The sequence below is a fragment of the Macaca thibetana genome, chromosome 16 (genome assembly GCF_024542745.1).
Source record: "Macaca thibetana thibetana isolate TM-01 chromosome 16, ASM2454274v1, whole genome shotgun sequence".
Taxonomy (NCBI): domain Eukaryota; kingdom Metazoa; phylum Chordata; class Mammalia; order Primates; family Cercopithecidae; genus Macaca; species Macaca thibetana.
Genome location: NC_065593.1, coordinates 55,077,058 through 55,093,534, shown reverse-complemented (window position 1 = coordinate 55,093,534; position 16,477 = coordinate 55,077,058). Strand labels below are relative to the sequence as shown.

Genomic DNA, 16,477 nt, shown 5'->3' with positions numbered 1-16,477 from the left:
TTGAGCCTGGGAGGTGGATGTTGCACTGAGCTGTGATTGCACCGCTGCACTCTAGCCTCAGTGACAGAGCAAGACCCTGTCTCAAAATTTTTAAAAAAGAAAGAAAGAAAAATACTTAACAGGATTCTGTACATCAGATAACTTATTTCAACCTAGTTAGGAAAATAGAACACATATGTGAGATGAAGATTAAAATACAGGCACAAATTGCCAAATAAATGCATTCAATACAATTTGGTTGAGCTCTAAGGGTGACAAATGTGTCTATGTCTCCAGGGACCAGGTAAGTAATGTAAGTCAATAAAGTAGGCAAGGTGAAGACCTAGGCCAATGGAAATGCCCATATTTTGTTTGAAGAGGGTGGCCAGGTGTGATGGCTCAGGCCTGTAATCCCAGCACTTTGGGAGGCAGGCGGATCACCTGAGGTCAGGAGTTCGAGACCAGCCTGGCCAACGTGGTGAAACCCCATCTCTATTAAAAATACAAAAAAATTAGCTGGGTGTGGTGGTGCACGTCTGTAATCTCAGCTACTCGGGAAGCTGAGGTACAAGCATCACTTGAACGCAGGAGGCAGAGATTACAGTGAGCTGAGATCATGCCACTGTACTCCAGCCTGGGTCACAGAGCGAGACTCTGTCAAGAAAAAAAAAAAAAAAAAAAGCGGAGGGGGAGATTTGGGGAGACTGAGTGAAGTGGGGGACTGAGTGAAGCTGGTACCTGAGTGAGAGGTAGGCAGAGGGGCAGGCCAGCAGCAAGGCTGGGATAGGAAACCTGAAGCTTCCTCCCCAAGCTGAGAACTCAAAGAGGGAATGAAGTGATTCCAGGAAAACATACTAAATTCCCACTGTATGTATACAGAACTTCCAACTAATTCAGTTCAAACAATAAATTCAGCATCTAAGATCACCAAACCCTTCAGAAGAAAAGCCACCATGACAGAGTGACAGAGTCCACAACAGACTCAACAGACAGCCAGCAGCACAGTCAACAATAAACTCCCAGAATTAGGTCCCCAAAGACTGTTAGAAACCAAAAAGAGAGCAGTTATGATATGCAATGTTTTCAAAAATAAAAAAGTACAATCACAAAGATGAACTATCAAAGACAGATTATTAGGAATGAACAAATATATGTATTTTTTTTGTTTGTTTGTTTGTTTTTTTGAGACAGAGTCTTACTCTGTTGCCCAGGCTGGAATGCAGTGGTGTGATTACGGCTTACTGCAGCCTCAACCTTCCCAGGCTCAGATGATCCTCCCAACTCAGCCTCTTGAGTAGCTGGGACTACAGGCATGCACCACGCCACCTGGCTAGTTTTTAAACTTTTTGTAGAGATGTAGTTTGGCCATGTTGCCCAGGCTGATCTTAAACTTCTGGATTCAAGTGATCCATCCAATTCGGCCTCCCAAAAGGCTGGGATTACAGGCATGAGCCACTGTGCAGGCCCCAAATAGATTTTTTAATAGTTTAGAAATGAAAAACAGGAGCTGGAGGCCATTATCCTTAGCAAACTAAAGCAGGAACAGAAAACCAAATACTGCATGTTCTCATAAGTGGGAGCTAAATGATGAGAACACACGGACACATAGAGAGGAACAACAGATACTGTGGCCTATAGGCGGGTGGAGGGTGGGAGGAGGGAGAGGATCAGCAAAAATAACTAATGGGTACTAGGCTAGGCTTAGTATCTGGGTGACAAAATCATCTGTACAACAAACCTCCATGACACAAGTTTACCTATAACAAACCTGCACATGCACCCCTGAACTTAAAGCTAAAAAAATAATAATAATTAAATCAGTACATGAACAATCCTACTGATAAAATGTAGAATTTCATTTCATGTCATTTTATTTAGAATTTTATAAATCTTCAGTCATACCTGGGAGAGCGCTAAAGCACTGATTAAAAGCAAAAAACTAGAAATAATCTTTATGTCTCATTGGGAGCTGGTTAAAGAAAAACGGAATGTTATACAGTCTATACAAAGTAATACAGATCTGTATTTCAAGACTACAGTCACTCAGTATGCAACATAACAAATAACAAGGCATTAATCATTGTTTTAAAGAGAAATGCAAAACACGACGAATGGGATTTCTTGGATAAATTTAGGTATCCTGGATATCTTTAAATAAAGTTTGTTTTAAAGAGTCTGACTTTGAGATTTTATAAATATCTTTGAATAGTAATATTCTATTAGAATCTAATTATTTATAGTATACTTTCATAAAAGATCCTCCATACAAAAGGAACATTTGGATAAACAGAATCAAAAAAATTCTTTTTTATAATTTATATAGTAAAACTGATTTTGAAGTTAGGCCCTTGGATTTTTTTTAGTAAGCTTTAAAAAAAATGTATAATTTCCTCCCCACTACTATCTATCTATCTATCATTTATTTATTTAGAGATGGAGCCTTGCTCTGTTGCCCAGGCTGGAGTTCAAAGGTGTGATCTCAGCTTACCACAACCTCCGCCTCCCAGGTTCAAGCGATTCTTCTGGCTTAGCCTCCCGAGTAGCTCGGCTTACAGGCACAGGCCACCACGCCTGGCTAATTTTGTATTTTTAGTAGAGATGGGTTTTCACCATGTTGGCCAGGCTGGTCTCGAACTCCTGACCTCAAGTGATCCTCCCGCCTCAGCCTCCCAAAGTGCTGGGATTACAGGTGTGAGCCACCGTGCCCGGCCCCTACTACTTTTAAAAAAGTAACAGCTTATATTGTCAAGACATAGAAATGGCAACCTTGATAAAGTAATGAGTAATAGTACATTCCCTTGGTTGCCACCCTCAAAGGATTCTGAGCTCTATAACACAAAGTAAGACATTTTCATTATCATACTTTTACTTATACAGAATATCAAAGTAACCCACGACAAGTTAGGCACATCTCTATTTGATTCAAATACACAATAAAGTCCTGAAAAAACAACCCTCTGTGGATTGTTTTGGGGGGTTTGTTTTGTTTTGGAGGAGGGGGGCTGCTGTGCTTAACATAAAATATCCACATCCAGCAAATCCTTTGTATGTGAAACGTACAGAGCTGATTTCTAATTTAATTTAGAATTCAAGCTTTTTTCCAGTTTCAACTGGACTACTTGGTACCTTGCATCTATTCATTAAAAAAAAACTCAAAATAGGACCAAGCACGATGGCTCATGCTTTTAATCCCAGCACTTTGGGAGGCCGAGGTGGGCAGACTGTTTGAGCTCAGGAATTCCAGACTAGCCTGGGCAACACTGTGTAACCCCATCCCTACTAAAAATACAAAAATTATCGGGGTACAGTGGCGCATGCCTGTAGTCCCAGTTACTCAGGAGGCTGAAGTGGGAGGATGGCTTAAGCCCAGGAGGCAGAGGTTGTACTGAGCCAGGACTGCACTACTGCTCTCCAGCCTGGACAGCAGAGCCAGATCCTGTCTCAAACAAAAGGGGAGGGAGGGAGGAAGGAAGAAAAGAATATTCCAAAAATTATGGGAAGTAACTAAATTCATTTGTGTGTCATTTCATCTTTTTGAAGTTAAAAGTAATTGACATTTTGGTTAGTAAATGCAATGTCTGCAGCTGAAATATACAAGTTTGGATATTTAAATTAAGGCCAGGCACAGTGGCTCATAATCCCAGCACTTTGGTAGGTCAAGGCAGGCGAATCCCCTGAGGTCAGACATTCAAGACCAGACAACATGGCGAAACCCCATCTCTACTAAAAATACAAAAATCAGCTGCGTATGGTGGTGGCAAGCACCTATAATCCTAGCTACTCGGGGCTGAGACAGGAGAATCGCCTGAACTAGGGAGGCGGAGGTTGCAGTCAGCTGACATTGCACCACTGCACTCCAGCCTGGGCAACAGAAAAAGATTCCGTCTCAAAAAGATTAATTAATGAATTAATTAGGTTGTTTTCTACATTAAAATCAAATTTTACTAAGGAACACATAAAAGAACATTGAATACGTTTAGGAGGTTAATTTTTTTTAAAGATTTTTTAAAGCTGAACCATAATTAAGAATATCAACCTATGATCCTTTTTTAAAGGGTATGCTTTCTGTTTTTCCCCAGGTCAATTTTCCTTTTTTAGCCTTTTTTTTTTTCCTTTTTTTTTTTTTTTAGACGGAGTCTTGCTCTGTCACTCAGGTTGGAGTGCAGTGATGCAATCTCAGCTCACTGCAAGCTCCGCCTCCCAGGTTCACGCCCTTCTCCCGTCTCAGCCTCCCGAGCAGTGGGGGACTACAGGCGCCCACCACTACGCCCGACTAATTTTTGTAGTTTTAGTAGAGATGGGATTTCACCGTGTTAGCCAGGATGGTCTCGATCTCCTGACCTCGTGATCCGCCCATCTCGGCCACCCAAAGTGCTGGGATTACAGGCGTGAGCCACCGCGCCCGGCCTTTTTTCTTCTCTTTTTTTTGAGATGGAATCTCACTCTGTTGCCCAGGATAGAGTGCCCTGGTGTGACCTTGACTCACTGAAACCTCTGCCTCCCACCTTAGCCTCGCGAGCAGCTGGGACTACACGAATTTTCTCTCTCATTTTTTGAAATGGGGTCTTGCTTTGTCTCCTAGGCTGGAGTGTAGTAGTGCGACCGAGGCTCACTGTAGCTTCAACCTCCCTGGCTCAAGCAATCCTCTTGCCTCAGCCTCCAAAGCAACTGGGACCACAGATGTGCTCCACCACAAACGGCTGAGTTTTAATGCTTGGTAGAGACGGGGTCTCTCTATGTTGCTCAGACTGGTCTCAAACTCCTGGGCTCAAGTGATCCTCCTGCCTCAGCCTCCCAAAGTGTTGGGAACACAGGTGACAGCCACCCTGCTTGGTACCCTAGGACAAATTTCAAACTCCTAAAAGACCCATGTTTTTATTCTACTTTTTTTTAAGGAGAAGCAGGAGAGGGTGGCTAGGGACTGGTGAGGGAGGGGAGAACTGAGGTGAGATTGCAGAGAAGTAGGTAGGACTTTTTACTAAATGTCAAAACCAAAATAACTATCAGAAGAGTCAAACTTTTACATAAACTATTTTTAAAAGGTAAAAATTTCTTAAAAATCAAAGAAATCCTAGGTGAGACGGCTCTTTGATGGTCTAGAGTGCTTAAAATGCGTTCTTACCTGGGCACTCTTGGATCATGCCATGTGCTCACACTAGTCTGCGTTTGTAAGAAATATAGCTGGTCTTGTTGCGTTGTCCTCTGTTCTGTAAAATTAAGAAACACTGATAACAAAAACATTCAGAATGTCCGGATCAAAGACAGTTGTATACCTTAAGATGATACACTAATAGGGAAAAAATCCAAATTACAAATCTATTTTATTTATTATCAGAAAGGGCTTTACACATCATTTGTTCTGTCTCTTGGAAACAATTTTATAAATGATGAGGGCTATGGGCCAGCTATCTAAAGGCAAACTCAACTTATCATGTGGCTCAAATACTGAATATGTTGCAATGGAAAACAAATCAAGATTGTCACAATACTAATAATTAAAAGATTTTAAATGATGTATAAAGGGCTCTGAGAAAGAGGCTGGTCAACATTTGGAAGATTTGAGGAGGAAATTCCAGAAACTTTCAGAGTTTGGAGATTGATAATGCTTCTTATGCCTAATTTTACATCAAAACTTATGTTTTCTCTTTGCTAGACAAAGGTGAATTCTCAAGGTTGCATGTGAGCTCAAAGAGAGGCTAAGCAGATAAGATACTGAGGAGACATTCTATGTCATAAACAGATAGAGACGGAAAAATAGCCAAGTTAGAAAGAAGACGACTAAAGAGCAAGCGTGCACACTGTAAAGAGCAAGCGTGCACACTGGGGAGAAAACAGTCAAGGACAAAATGAACTCAAAGCCCTTGGGAAGGCAGAGGAAAGGCCAGAGTGAAGAGAACAATCTATACAAGTGTTTCTTTATGGTGGGTTTTGTTTTGTTTTGTCTTTTATAAAAAACGACAGAACCACTTTTCTTTAAATAAAATCTAATGAGAAACTTCAATACATAAAATAAAACTATTACTAATATTTATTAGTATAAATCTAATTTGTTTATAAATCTATAAAATCAATAAATTTAAACTTTAAACTTTTAAAAATGATAAACATAAAATCATATTATTATAGAGGACAGCTATAATAATTTCAGCCTTGGTATCCACTTTATTTTTATGTTTTGGTTGTATAATTTTTTAAATTCAAATCACAGAAATATTATAAAAGTATAACCACTCCCACTCTAAAGAGCTTGCCTTATAATCTCCAAGAGAAATGGCAGGAGACAGTTTCTTCTCAGGTCTGAACATTGCTAATCACAGTTAAAATTTACTGTGCCAGACAATGTGCCAGCATTTCACATGAGATTAAATATCACTGATTTCTTGCAACAAACGTAGATGGCTGATGCTATTATTTTCCCCTATAGAGGATAAAACTGAGGCTCAAAGAGGTTAAAGAATGTGCTCAGTGTTACATGGCAAAGCCAGGATATGAACCTAGGTCTCTCTGTATCTCAAGCCTATAATTTAATCATAGTGCTAAAAGTTAACCTTTGAGTCACAGCACAGTTAATGGACAAATTTTTTCAAATTAAAGAGTTAAAATACATTTAAAAATAAAATTAGAATCATGCATTTGCAGAAGTGTTTTTAAAAGTATTCTTCAGTAAAATAAAACTTACATGTGGCAATTCCCGATGTTGGTCATTAGGTGTCAACATCAATCTAAAGTGGTTTATCTACAGTCTGTTAAGAGGACAAGGATATAAGTAACCTTGGTGAGCTTTTGGCAAGCAAGGAGAGGAAGTCAAGTTCACAGTACATACAAGTAGTCACAAGTTGGTATTAATTTAGAAACTTCTGTATTCTATTAGTAGAAGACTCATGTTATCTTCCACATGAAACTCTATAATCTAGGAATTTATATAAGATTGTAATCATTTCATACAAACACAGAAGTGACTCAATCATTTACAACAGTCCACTCACATAATCCAAAATTATAGACAGTACAAATATATGAGCATCAGCAGAAATATGCCTTTGAAATTATTTCTAAATATATGTCTAAAAAATTACATCGTAAGTTGTACTTCAGATTACTGTTATCAGTGACAATACCACCTTACCTTTCTAGACAGTGCCTATTTACAAAATAGTCTCACTTCATCTCGTACGTATGCTTCTCACACTACCTTTGTTATAAACTAGTCATCTCACTTCATGATAAAAGAATACAAATGCGGCCGGGCGCGGTGGCTCAAGTCTGTAATCCCAGCACTTTGGGAGGCCGAGACGGGCGGATCACGAGGTCGGGAGATCGAGACCATCCTGGCTAACACAGTGAAACCCCGTCTCTACTAAAAAATACAAAAAAAAAAAAACTAGCCGGGCGAGGTGGCGGGCGCCTGTAGTCCCAGCTACTCGGGAGGCTGAGGCAGGAGAATGGCGTGAACCCGGGAGGCGGAGCTTGCAGTGAGCTGAGATCCGGCCACTGCACTCCAGCCTGGGCGACAGGGCGAGACTCTGTCTCAAAAAAAAAAAAAAAAAAAGAATACAAATGCTGAGGCTGAATGACTAGCACAAGGTCAAACTGTTGGCTGGGTAGTTATCTACCACTTCAAAGACTTTTTAAAGTTGGGAGGTTTTATATTTATTTTCATGCAGAATCCCTAAGCCCAGATTAATAACTTTTTTCAAAGTTATTATTTCCTCAGCAAGCTGAAATCAGTAAACCATGTTTTATTTTTTCTTTGCCGGTTGTCATACCATAGGCTTCTGGTAGGTATGGAAGAATATGTAAACTTGTCCTGCTCATGTAATGTCTATGTCGTTGTGACCTGACTCTCCTCTCTGCCAGCCTGGGATCTGAAGACTGTCCACATGTTGCACCGTTTGTTCCACTAACTGGAGTGTTCTCATCAACAAAGCAGCTAAGAGGTCTGTCTGCCAGGGCTAGAATATTCGGATGCCAGTCTATTGAAAATTAACAAGGAAAAGACCTTTTCAATTTAGATATCAAAAGTAAAGTTCTCTAGACAATGTATGTACTGTAGTAACAATCACTTATCATATCTGAAAACAGAATGACTAATACAAGTATAGTGACTTCAAGAACTCTGAGTAAAAGCAAACCTGAAGTCTCTAAGCACCAAAGAAACACAAATGAAAAGCACGTCATCGACTATGTATTTAAATGACTTTATTTTAATGGCATTTGATATAAAATCCACATATATCTGTGGATGTGAGTACTGGCTTACAAAACACTGCCTGATCTAGCTATATTCTCTCAGACCTGACTTCCCACCATTCTCTCTCCCACTCTGCTTCTGCCACACTCATATTCTTCCTGTTCCTTCAACTTGCCGAGGTTATTCCACCTGAATGAGCAGTTGCTCTTCCTTCCACCTGGCATATTCTTTTCTCCTACTCTCTCTAGGCCTGGCTCTTTTTTGTCATTCACATCAGCTTATTGTTTCCTCCTAAGAGGTTCTTCACACCTCCCAATCTAAAAAAGTCACCCAGTCCTTTGACAACACATCACAAAAGGGAAGAAGACAGTTTGTCTCTTTAAGGAGCTTCCCGTCTACTTTTGCAGATCTTCCAAAATAAAAAATAATCAAGAGTTCATTCTTAAATTAACATGGTCGGGTGCAGTGGCTCACACCTGTAATCCCAATAGTTTGGGAGACAGAGGCGGGTGGATCACTTGAGGTCAGGAGTTTGGACCAGCCTGGCCAACATAGCGAAACCCCATCTCTACTAAAAATACAAAAATTAGCCGGGCATGGTGGCGGGTGCCTGTAATCCCAGCTACTTGGGAGGCTGAGGCATGAGAATTGCTTGAACCCTGGGGGCAAAGGTTGCAGTGAGCTGAGATCGCACCACTTCACTCCAGTCTAGGCAATAGACTGGGACTCCATCTCAAAAAAAAAAAAAAATTCCTTGGCAGTTTAATATTAGATAAATTCCTTGGCAGTTTAATACTAGAAATGCAACTTGGCAACGTGAGCTAAGCTTTTACCTGAGAGTCATAATGTAAACACAAAACTTTGTGATCCAATGAGTTAAGCAATTAGTTCTCAAAAAATACAAGTAGGTGCAGCTAATGAGAAGAATTTGGTATTTTATGCCTAGTGCCAGTCCTGCTCAAGACGGGGGAAATAGGGAAAACAAAACACTGCACAAGATGGCAAATTTTTTTCTCACTTAAAAGAGTGGGGAGAGGGGCATTCAGCTACTTAGACTATTTGCTTTCGGTTACTTCAAAAGCAACTCTTTGCAGTTTCCGAAAATTGTCTTGCATCCAAATGTCGTTATACAGTAAGTTCCATGAACTATACTTGACATTCTTCAAGATTTAGTTCAGAGATTCCTCTGCTTATCCATTTAATTCATTCAATCATTTATTTTATTTTCATTTTATTTTATATTTTTGAGACTGAGTCTTGCTCTGTCACCCAGGCTGGAGTGCAGTGGCGCAATCTCGGCTCACTGCCACCTTCACCTCCTGAGTTCAAGCAATTCTCATGCCTCAGCCTCCTGAGTAGCTGGGATTACAGGCTCCCACCAGCATGCCTGGCGAATTCTTGTAGTTTTAGTAGAGATGGGGTTTTGCCATGTTGGCCAGGCTGGTCTCGAACTCCTGACCTCAAGTGACCCGCCCACCTCAGCCTCCCAAAGTGCTGGGATTACAGGCGTGAGCCACCGCACCCGGCCCTGAATTTCCTTTTCAAAAATACAAAGTTTTCTCTTTTACATTATGACTCTCAGGTAAAAGCTTAGCTCACGTTGCCAAGTTGCATTTCTAGTATTAAACTGCCAAGGAATTTATCTAATATTAAACTGCCAAGGAATTTTTTTTTTTTTTGAGATGGCATCCCAGTCTATTGCCTAGACTGGAGTTCAGTGGCATGATCTTGGCTCACTGCAATCTCCACCTCCTGTGGTCAAGTGATTCTTGTGCCTCAGCCTCCTGAGTAGCTGAGATTACAGACGTGCACCACCACGCCTGGCTAATTTTTTTGTATTTTTAGTAGAGACGGGGTTTCACCATGTTGGCCAGGCTGGTCTCGAACTCCTGACCTCAGGTGATTCGCCTGCCTCTGCCTCCCAAAGGGCTGGGATTACAGGCGTGAGCCACCGTTCACGGCGGCTTACTTCAATCTAGTTAGGAAAACAGAACACATATGTGAAATGAAAAAATACAAGCACTAATTGTCAAATAAATGTATTCAATATACTTTGGTTGAGCACCAAGGGTGGCAAATGTGAATATGTGTATATGCCTCCACGGACCAGGTAAGGAAAGTCAACAAAGATGGCAAGATGAGGACCGTGGGCAATGGGAATGCCCCCCCCCCTTTTTTTTTTCACGATAAGAGTCTCACTCCGTCGCCCAGGCTGGAGTGCAGTGGTGCAATCTCTACTCACTGCAACCTCCACCTCCCAAGCTCAAGTGATTCTCCTGCCTCACCCTCCCGAGCAGCTGGGATTACAAGCGCCCACCAGCATGCCTGGCTAATTTTTGTATTTTTAGTAGAGACACGGTTTCACTATGTTGACCAGACTGGTCCCGAACTCCTGACCCCAAGTGACCTGACTGCCTCGGCCTCCCAATGTGCTAGGATTATAGGCGTGAGCCACTACTCCTGGCCCTTAGATGTGTCTTGTGCTTTGCGTGCAAGTGTGTGTTACTAATGGACTTCTTTTGTAAAATAATTTTATTATACAAGAAAATAATTAGTGTGTATGTATTTTTATATATATATATATATATATATTTTTTTTTTTTTTTTTTTTTTTTTTTAGCCAGCGTCTCCTCTCAGGATGGAGTTCAATGGCTCGATTCCAACTCATGGCAACCTCCACCTCCCGGGTCAAGTGATTCTCCTGTTTCAGCCTCCTGAGTAGCTGGGATTACAGGCACCTGTCACCATACCTGGCTAATTTTCATATTTTTAGTAGAGATGGGGTTTCACCATGTTGGGCAGGCTGGTCTTGAACTTGGCCCCCCAAAATGCTGGGATTACAGGCGTGAGCCACCACCTCAGGCCAAGTATATTCTTTTGATTTTAAAAATTAAAATATTGTAAAATTAAAACCCAAACTACAATGAGATGTCACTTCTCATTCACCAGCATGGCTGTATTTGTTTAAAAAAAATAAAAAGCGTTGGGGAGGATTTGGGGAAACTGGAACCATTATATATTGTTAGCGAGAATGTAAAACCATGTAGCACTATGGAAAATGCTTTGGCAGTTACTCAAAAAGTTAAACTTAGAGCTACTACATGACCCAGTAATTCTCTTCATACATATATAGTCAGAAGAATTGCAAACAAATGGTCATACAGAAACACATGCACATATGTATACAGCAGCATTATTCTCAATGATCAAAAGGTGCAAACAACCTACATGTGCATTAACTGATGAATGGAGAATGCAAATGTGATTGATCCATACAACGGATGTATTCTTCAGCCTTGAAAGGAAGGAAATTCTGACGCGTTACAACATGGAGAACCCTTGAGGGCGTTATGCCAAGAGAAATAAGCCTGTCACCAAAGGAGAAATACTGTGTGATTCCACTCACGTGAGGTACTCAGAGTGGTCAGATTCATAGAAACAGAAAGTAGAAGGGCAGTTACCGTGGGCTGGGAGGAGAGAATGGGGAGTTAGTGTTTAAATAGGTCCAGAGTTTCAATTTGGGAAGATGAAAATGTTCTGGAGATTTGTTGTACAACAATATGAATGTTCTTAACACTACTGAATTGTACACTTAAAAGTGGTTAGAGACAACCAGGTGTGGTAGCTGATGCCTGCAATCCCAGCACTTTGGGAGGCTGAGGTAGGAGGATCACTTGAGTCCAGGAGTTCAAGACCAGCCTGGGCAACATATCAAGACCCTTTCATTACAAAAAATACAAAAATTAGCCAGGCGCGTTGGCATGTGCCTGTAGTTCAGCTACTTGAGAAGCTGAGGCAGGAGGATCACTTGAGCCCAAAAGGCAGAGGTTGCAGTGAGCTGAGATTGCACCACGGCACTCCAGCCTGGGTGACAGAGCCAAACTTTGTTTAAAAAATATATATATTTTATATATATATATATATAGTTTCACAGTGGCTTATTCCTGTAATCTCTACACTTTGGGAGTCCTTTAAGGCAGGAGGATGCCTTGAGCCCAGAAGTTTGAGGCTGCAGTGAGCTGTAATTATGCCATTGTACTTCAGCTTGGGAGACAGAAACAGACCTTGTCACAAAAATAGATTAATTAAGTAAATTTCTTTTATTTTCTTTCTTCTTCTTTTTTTTTAAAGACAGGGTCTCACTCTTTCACCCTGTCACCCAGGTTGGGGTGCAACGGCTCAATCTCAGCTCACTGCATCCTCCACCTCCCAAGTTCAAGCGATACTCCCAACTCAGCCTACCAAGTAGCTAGGACTACAGGTGCACACCACCATGCCTGGCTAATGTTTTTTGTTTGTGTATTTTTTGTAGAGATGAGGGTTTTGTCATGTTGCCCTTTTTTTTTTTTTTTTTGTAGAGATGGGAGTTTTGTCATGTTGCCCTAACTCCTGGGCTCCAGCGATCCACCCACCTCAGCCTCCCAACGTGCTGGGATTATAGGTGTGAGCCATTGCACCCGGCCAATTTTTTCCTTTTACTGTATCTGTGGTTCCACAACTTCCTTTTTTCCCCTGTTCTCTATGGACCTTCTACTTCATTTGGACTCTGCTTAGATTGGCCTAGTTTTCTCTTTAATCAAATCTTCAGGAAGCAATTTATTACATTAAAAATGATCTAACAAGCTTTATTTTTATCATTGTTAAAAATCCTTGTTTTGAGTAACACAACCACAAAGTAAAGAATGTTATCATTGATTTAATCAGTAAAAAACAATACTTAACAATAAAATTTTTCAAACATGGCTCCAGGCCATCCAGACGACTTAGCTTGGGCTCAAGTTATCTTCCTTTGATGCCCTTCTCTTCTTCGAATGAATCTGTTTTGGAAGAAAACACAATTAAGATTATCCATCACAACAACCACTACCTCCAAATCTGTATTCATTCCTTTTATTCATTATAAGTCTCATCTACCTGATGAGATAACTTTTTTGAAGACAGGAATTGTATGCTGTTCAACAGAGCCTTGATTCTTCCACAGTTCAGTCATCCTTGCTATCTTGCGGGGGACTGGTTCTAGGATACCGCCCCCACACCATACCAGAATCTGTGGATGCTCAATCCCTTATATATAATGATGCAGTATTTGCATATAACTAACACACATCCCCCCAAATCCTTTATTCACTTACTTAGAGATAGGATCACCCTCTGTCGCTCAGGCTGGAGTGCAGTGTCACAATTACAGCTCACTGCAGCCTCAACCTCCTGCGCTCCAGTGATGTGCCCACCTCAGCCTCTTGAGTAGCTGGGACTACAGGTGCATACCACCACACCTGGCCAATTTTTTATTTTTATTTTTATTTTTAGTAAAGACAAGGTCTCACTATGCTGCCCAGGTTGGGCTCCCAAAGTGTTGGGATTACAAGTGTGAATCGCCATGCCTGGTCCCATGTACTTTAAGTCATCACTAATAAAATGTATCGATATTGTACAATGGTGAGAGTTGTTATACTTTCTATTTGTATTTTCGTTTCTTTTTTCAAGTATTCAGCCTCATCCAGTTGAATCTGAAGATGTGGACCTGCTGATGAAGAGGGCTGACTGTATCTAACTTAGGGTCTTGCGTGTAGCTGGCACTTAATACATTCTATTGACTGTTTTAGCTAACATTCAACGGACAATTCCTCATAAAAAAAAACTCTTAAAAGTAGAAGGAAAAAAAAGGAAACCCGAGTCCTTCCTCTAAAGTGGCTGGAAAACCAGCCTGGGGCAACATTAAAAACAATTTTTTTTTTAAATTAGCTGCCTGCCTGTAGTCCCAGCAACTCTGGAAGCTGAGGCAGGAGGATCCCTTAAGCCCAGGAGTTTGAGGTTACAGTTAGCTAGATCACACCATTGCTCTCCAGCCTGGGTGACAACAAGGCCCTGAGAAAGAAAAAAAAAAGAAAGGAAAGGAAAACGGAAAGGAAAGAATATAAGTATTGAAAAGGAAGAGACAAAACTATCATTATTTGTATATGAAATGATAAATGTTAGACAGCCAAAGAAGCCTAAGAGAATCAACTAAGATTTTAGTGGAAGTAATATGAGGATTCAGTATGGTGGCTAGAAACAAAATCAAGAGAGCAGCACACAAATCTCAAATATTTTCAGATGTACCACCAATTAGAAAATGGAAGAAAGATCCCATTTACAATGGCAATGCAAATGTATGAAGTATTTAGGAACAGAAATACAAAGATCTTTTATCTAACAAAAGATGTGTAAGATCTACATGATGGAAACCCTAAAACTCTTTTGAAAGACATTAACAAGAAATGAACACATGACATGAGATAGCTCATTCCTAGAATGTTGTACAGATATCAATTCTCAAATTAATCTACAAATTTAATGTAATCCTATTAAAATCCCAAGATAGTTTTTGGTGGTGGCTGTTTTTGAGACAGGGTCTCGCTCTGTTGCCCAGGCTAGAGTGCAGTGGTATGACCAGAGCTCACTGCATCCTCGACCTTCCGGACTCAAGCAATCCTCCCACTTCAGCCTCTCATATGGTGTCCAAGATATGGTGACAAATCTCACAAAGGGACTAGGCTCAGGAGGGCCAGAATAGTCAGGGAAGGTTTCAAGCATGAAGATGAACTTGAGTTGGCTTTGGAGAGATTCATGGGACTCCCACAGGCAGAGTGAAATAAGGGCATTTTAGATGGACAAACGCACAGACAAAAGCAGAAATGCGGATGGTGTGACTGGGGTATGGTAAGGGGCTGCTCTGGCTGGAATGGAGGGCTGCCACAATAATGGAAATGGTAAATGAGGCAAATAAGGTTGGACTGGTAGCATAGCGTCAAGGGTGCCAGCTTATTAAATCACTTCCAATATGCTAGCACTGGCCTGTTGGGAAAAGTAATACATCATGTAATCGAACAAAAGGCAAACAGAGGCAAGCTCCAGGAATGGGCACTGTGAACAGGACTTGCCCCAGAGTAGCCAGATGTAGGCTTTAGATATGTTGATGCAGGTTGAGCATCTCTGATCCGAGGGGGAATGTCTCACATGGTCTCCAAGAAATGGTGACACATCTCACAGAGGGCCTAGGCTCAGGAGGGCTCGAGTATGAGACATTCCCCCTCCCCTGAGAACTTAAAAATGTGGCCAACAATTTTTTTAAAAGATGGCTACCCTGTAGCGCTTTAACTGGACCTATTTAGACAACGCCTTACACACTGGAGAAGGATGATACTGTGTGAACCTAGTAAGTCTACAAGACAATACTTCTCTCTATTGGCTGTCTCCTTCCTCTCCAGGGTGACGACAACTCCGTGAGGTGGAGATTATATGTCTCTTATCATTTCAGCAACAAGGAAATAAATGAATGGCAGAGTAAGGGTGACTTGGTGAGTACATCTAGTTGTTGACATCATTTTGGGAGGGAGAAATTTTGCTATTATATCAACTTAACTTCTTAAAATAATCTAGCGGGATTCACTTGTTTTCAATTCACAGAGCTCTCCTGGAAGTGAGGATCCTTTAAAAACCCTGGAATATACACTACAGTAAAAGAACAAAGCGTATCTCAACCTTAAACGACTGAAGAAGAATGTCAAGTAGCAGCAGGTGGGAAAGCGGCTTTGGTTTTGAGTTTGTGAGCTCGGAATCCACACAAAGACAGGACTGCATTCTGAAAACCTGAATTAATTATTGTCCTTACCTCAATGAGGCAGAAAATTGTAATCAAAATAATCAGTGTTACAGTCACACATATTGCCAAGATGAGTTTGTTGTTATAGCCATATCCTGGAACTTCTTTTGTGAGCTGAAAAAAAAAGGAAAGATTAATTAAAAAAAAAAACCAGAATGAAAACTAACTTTTCAAAACCCCAGTATTCCAGGTGAGTAGCTTACAGGTTCTTATTTATTTTTGTCTCAACAAAATAAAGACAAGATCTCACTGTCACCCAGGTTACAGTACACTGTTGTGATCACAGTTTACTACAGACTTGACCTCCCTAGGCTGAGGTGATCCTCCGACCTTAGCCTCCCAAGTAGCTGGGACAGGCATGTGTCACCATACCCAGCTAATTTTTGTATTTTTTATGGCAACAGGGTTTCATTATGTTGGCCAAGCTGGTCTGAAACTCCTGACCTCAAGTGATCCACCCACCTTGGCCTCCCAAAGTGCTGGGATTACAGATGTGAGCTACCACCCCCGGCCTACAGTTCATCTTGTGCACTAATCTATTTCACTCTCCAAATAAGTCAAGTGGGAGATCACTGTCATGGCCAAAGTTACATGACCAAGACAAGCTATGGCCTGGGCGTCCCGGGTTCTCCTGTGTGGGCACTTTCCTGGCATATGCTAGA

At 41.0% G+C, this 16,477-nt stretch overlaps 1 protein-coding gene and 1 long non-coding RNA gene across 8 annotated transcripts in view; both read right to left on the bottom strand.

Annotated features, from left to right (window-relative positions):
- Positions 1–16,477, bottom strand: part of LOC126938967 (uncharacterized) — a 152,403-nt gene that overhangs the window by 14,974 nt on the left and 120,952 nt on the right. The window lies entirely within an intron of this gene.
- The window catches only part of LOC126938912 (leucine-rich repeat-containing protein 37A3-like), a 110,268-nt gene that overhangs the window by 42,434 nt on the left and 51,357 nt on the right, over positions 1–16,477 (bottom strand). For 4 of the 7 annotated variants that reach the window (XM_050763653.1, XM_050763652.1, XM_050763654.1 and 1 more), the window contains exons 10-13: positions 15,825–15,929; positions 12,893–12,987; positions 6,659–6,722; positions 5,102–5,186 (exon numbers count right to left, since the gene is read on the bottom strand). In XM_050763653.1, the coding sequence (XP_050619610.1) occupies positions 12,934–12,987; positions 15,825–15,929 (159 nt within the window). In that variant the 3' untranslated portion in view covers positions 5,102–5,186; positions 6,659–6,722; positions 12,893–12,933. Of the gene's footprint in view, positions 1–5,101; positions 5,187–6,658; positions 6,723–7,745; positions 7,953–12,892; positions 12,988–14,955; positions 15,930–16,477 lie in introns of those variants that run through there. The other 3 variants (XM_050763650.1, XM_050763655.1, XM_050763656.1) reach the window with 3 other exon arrangements.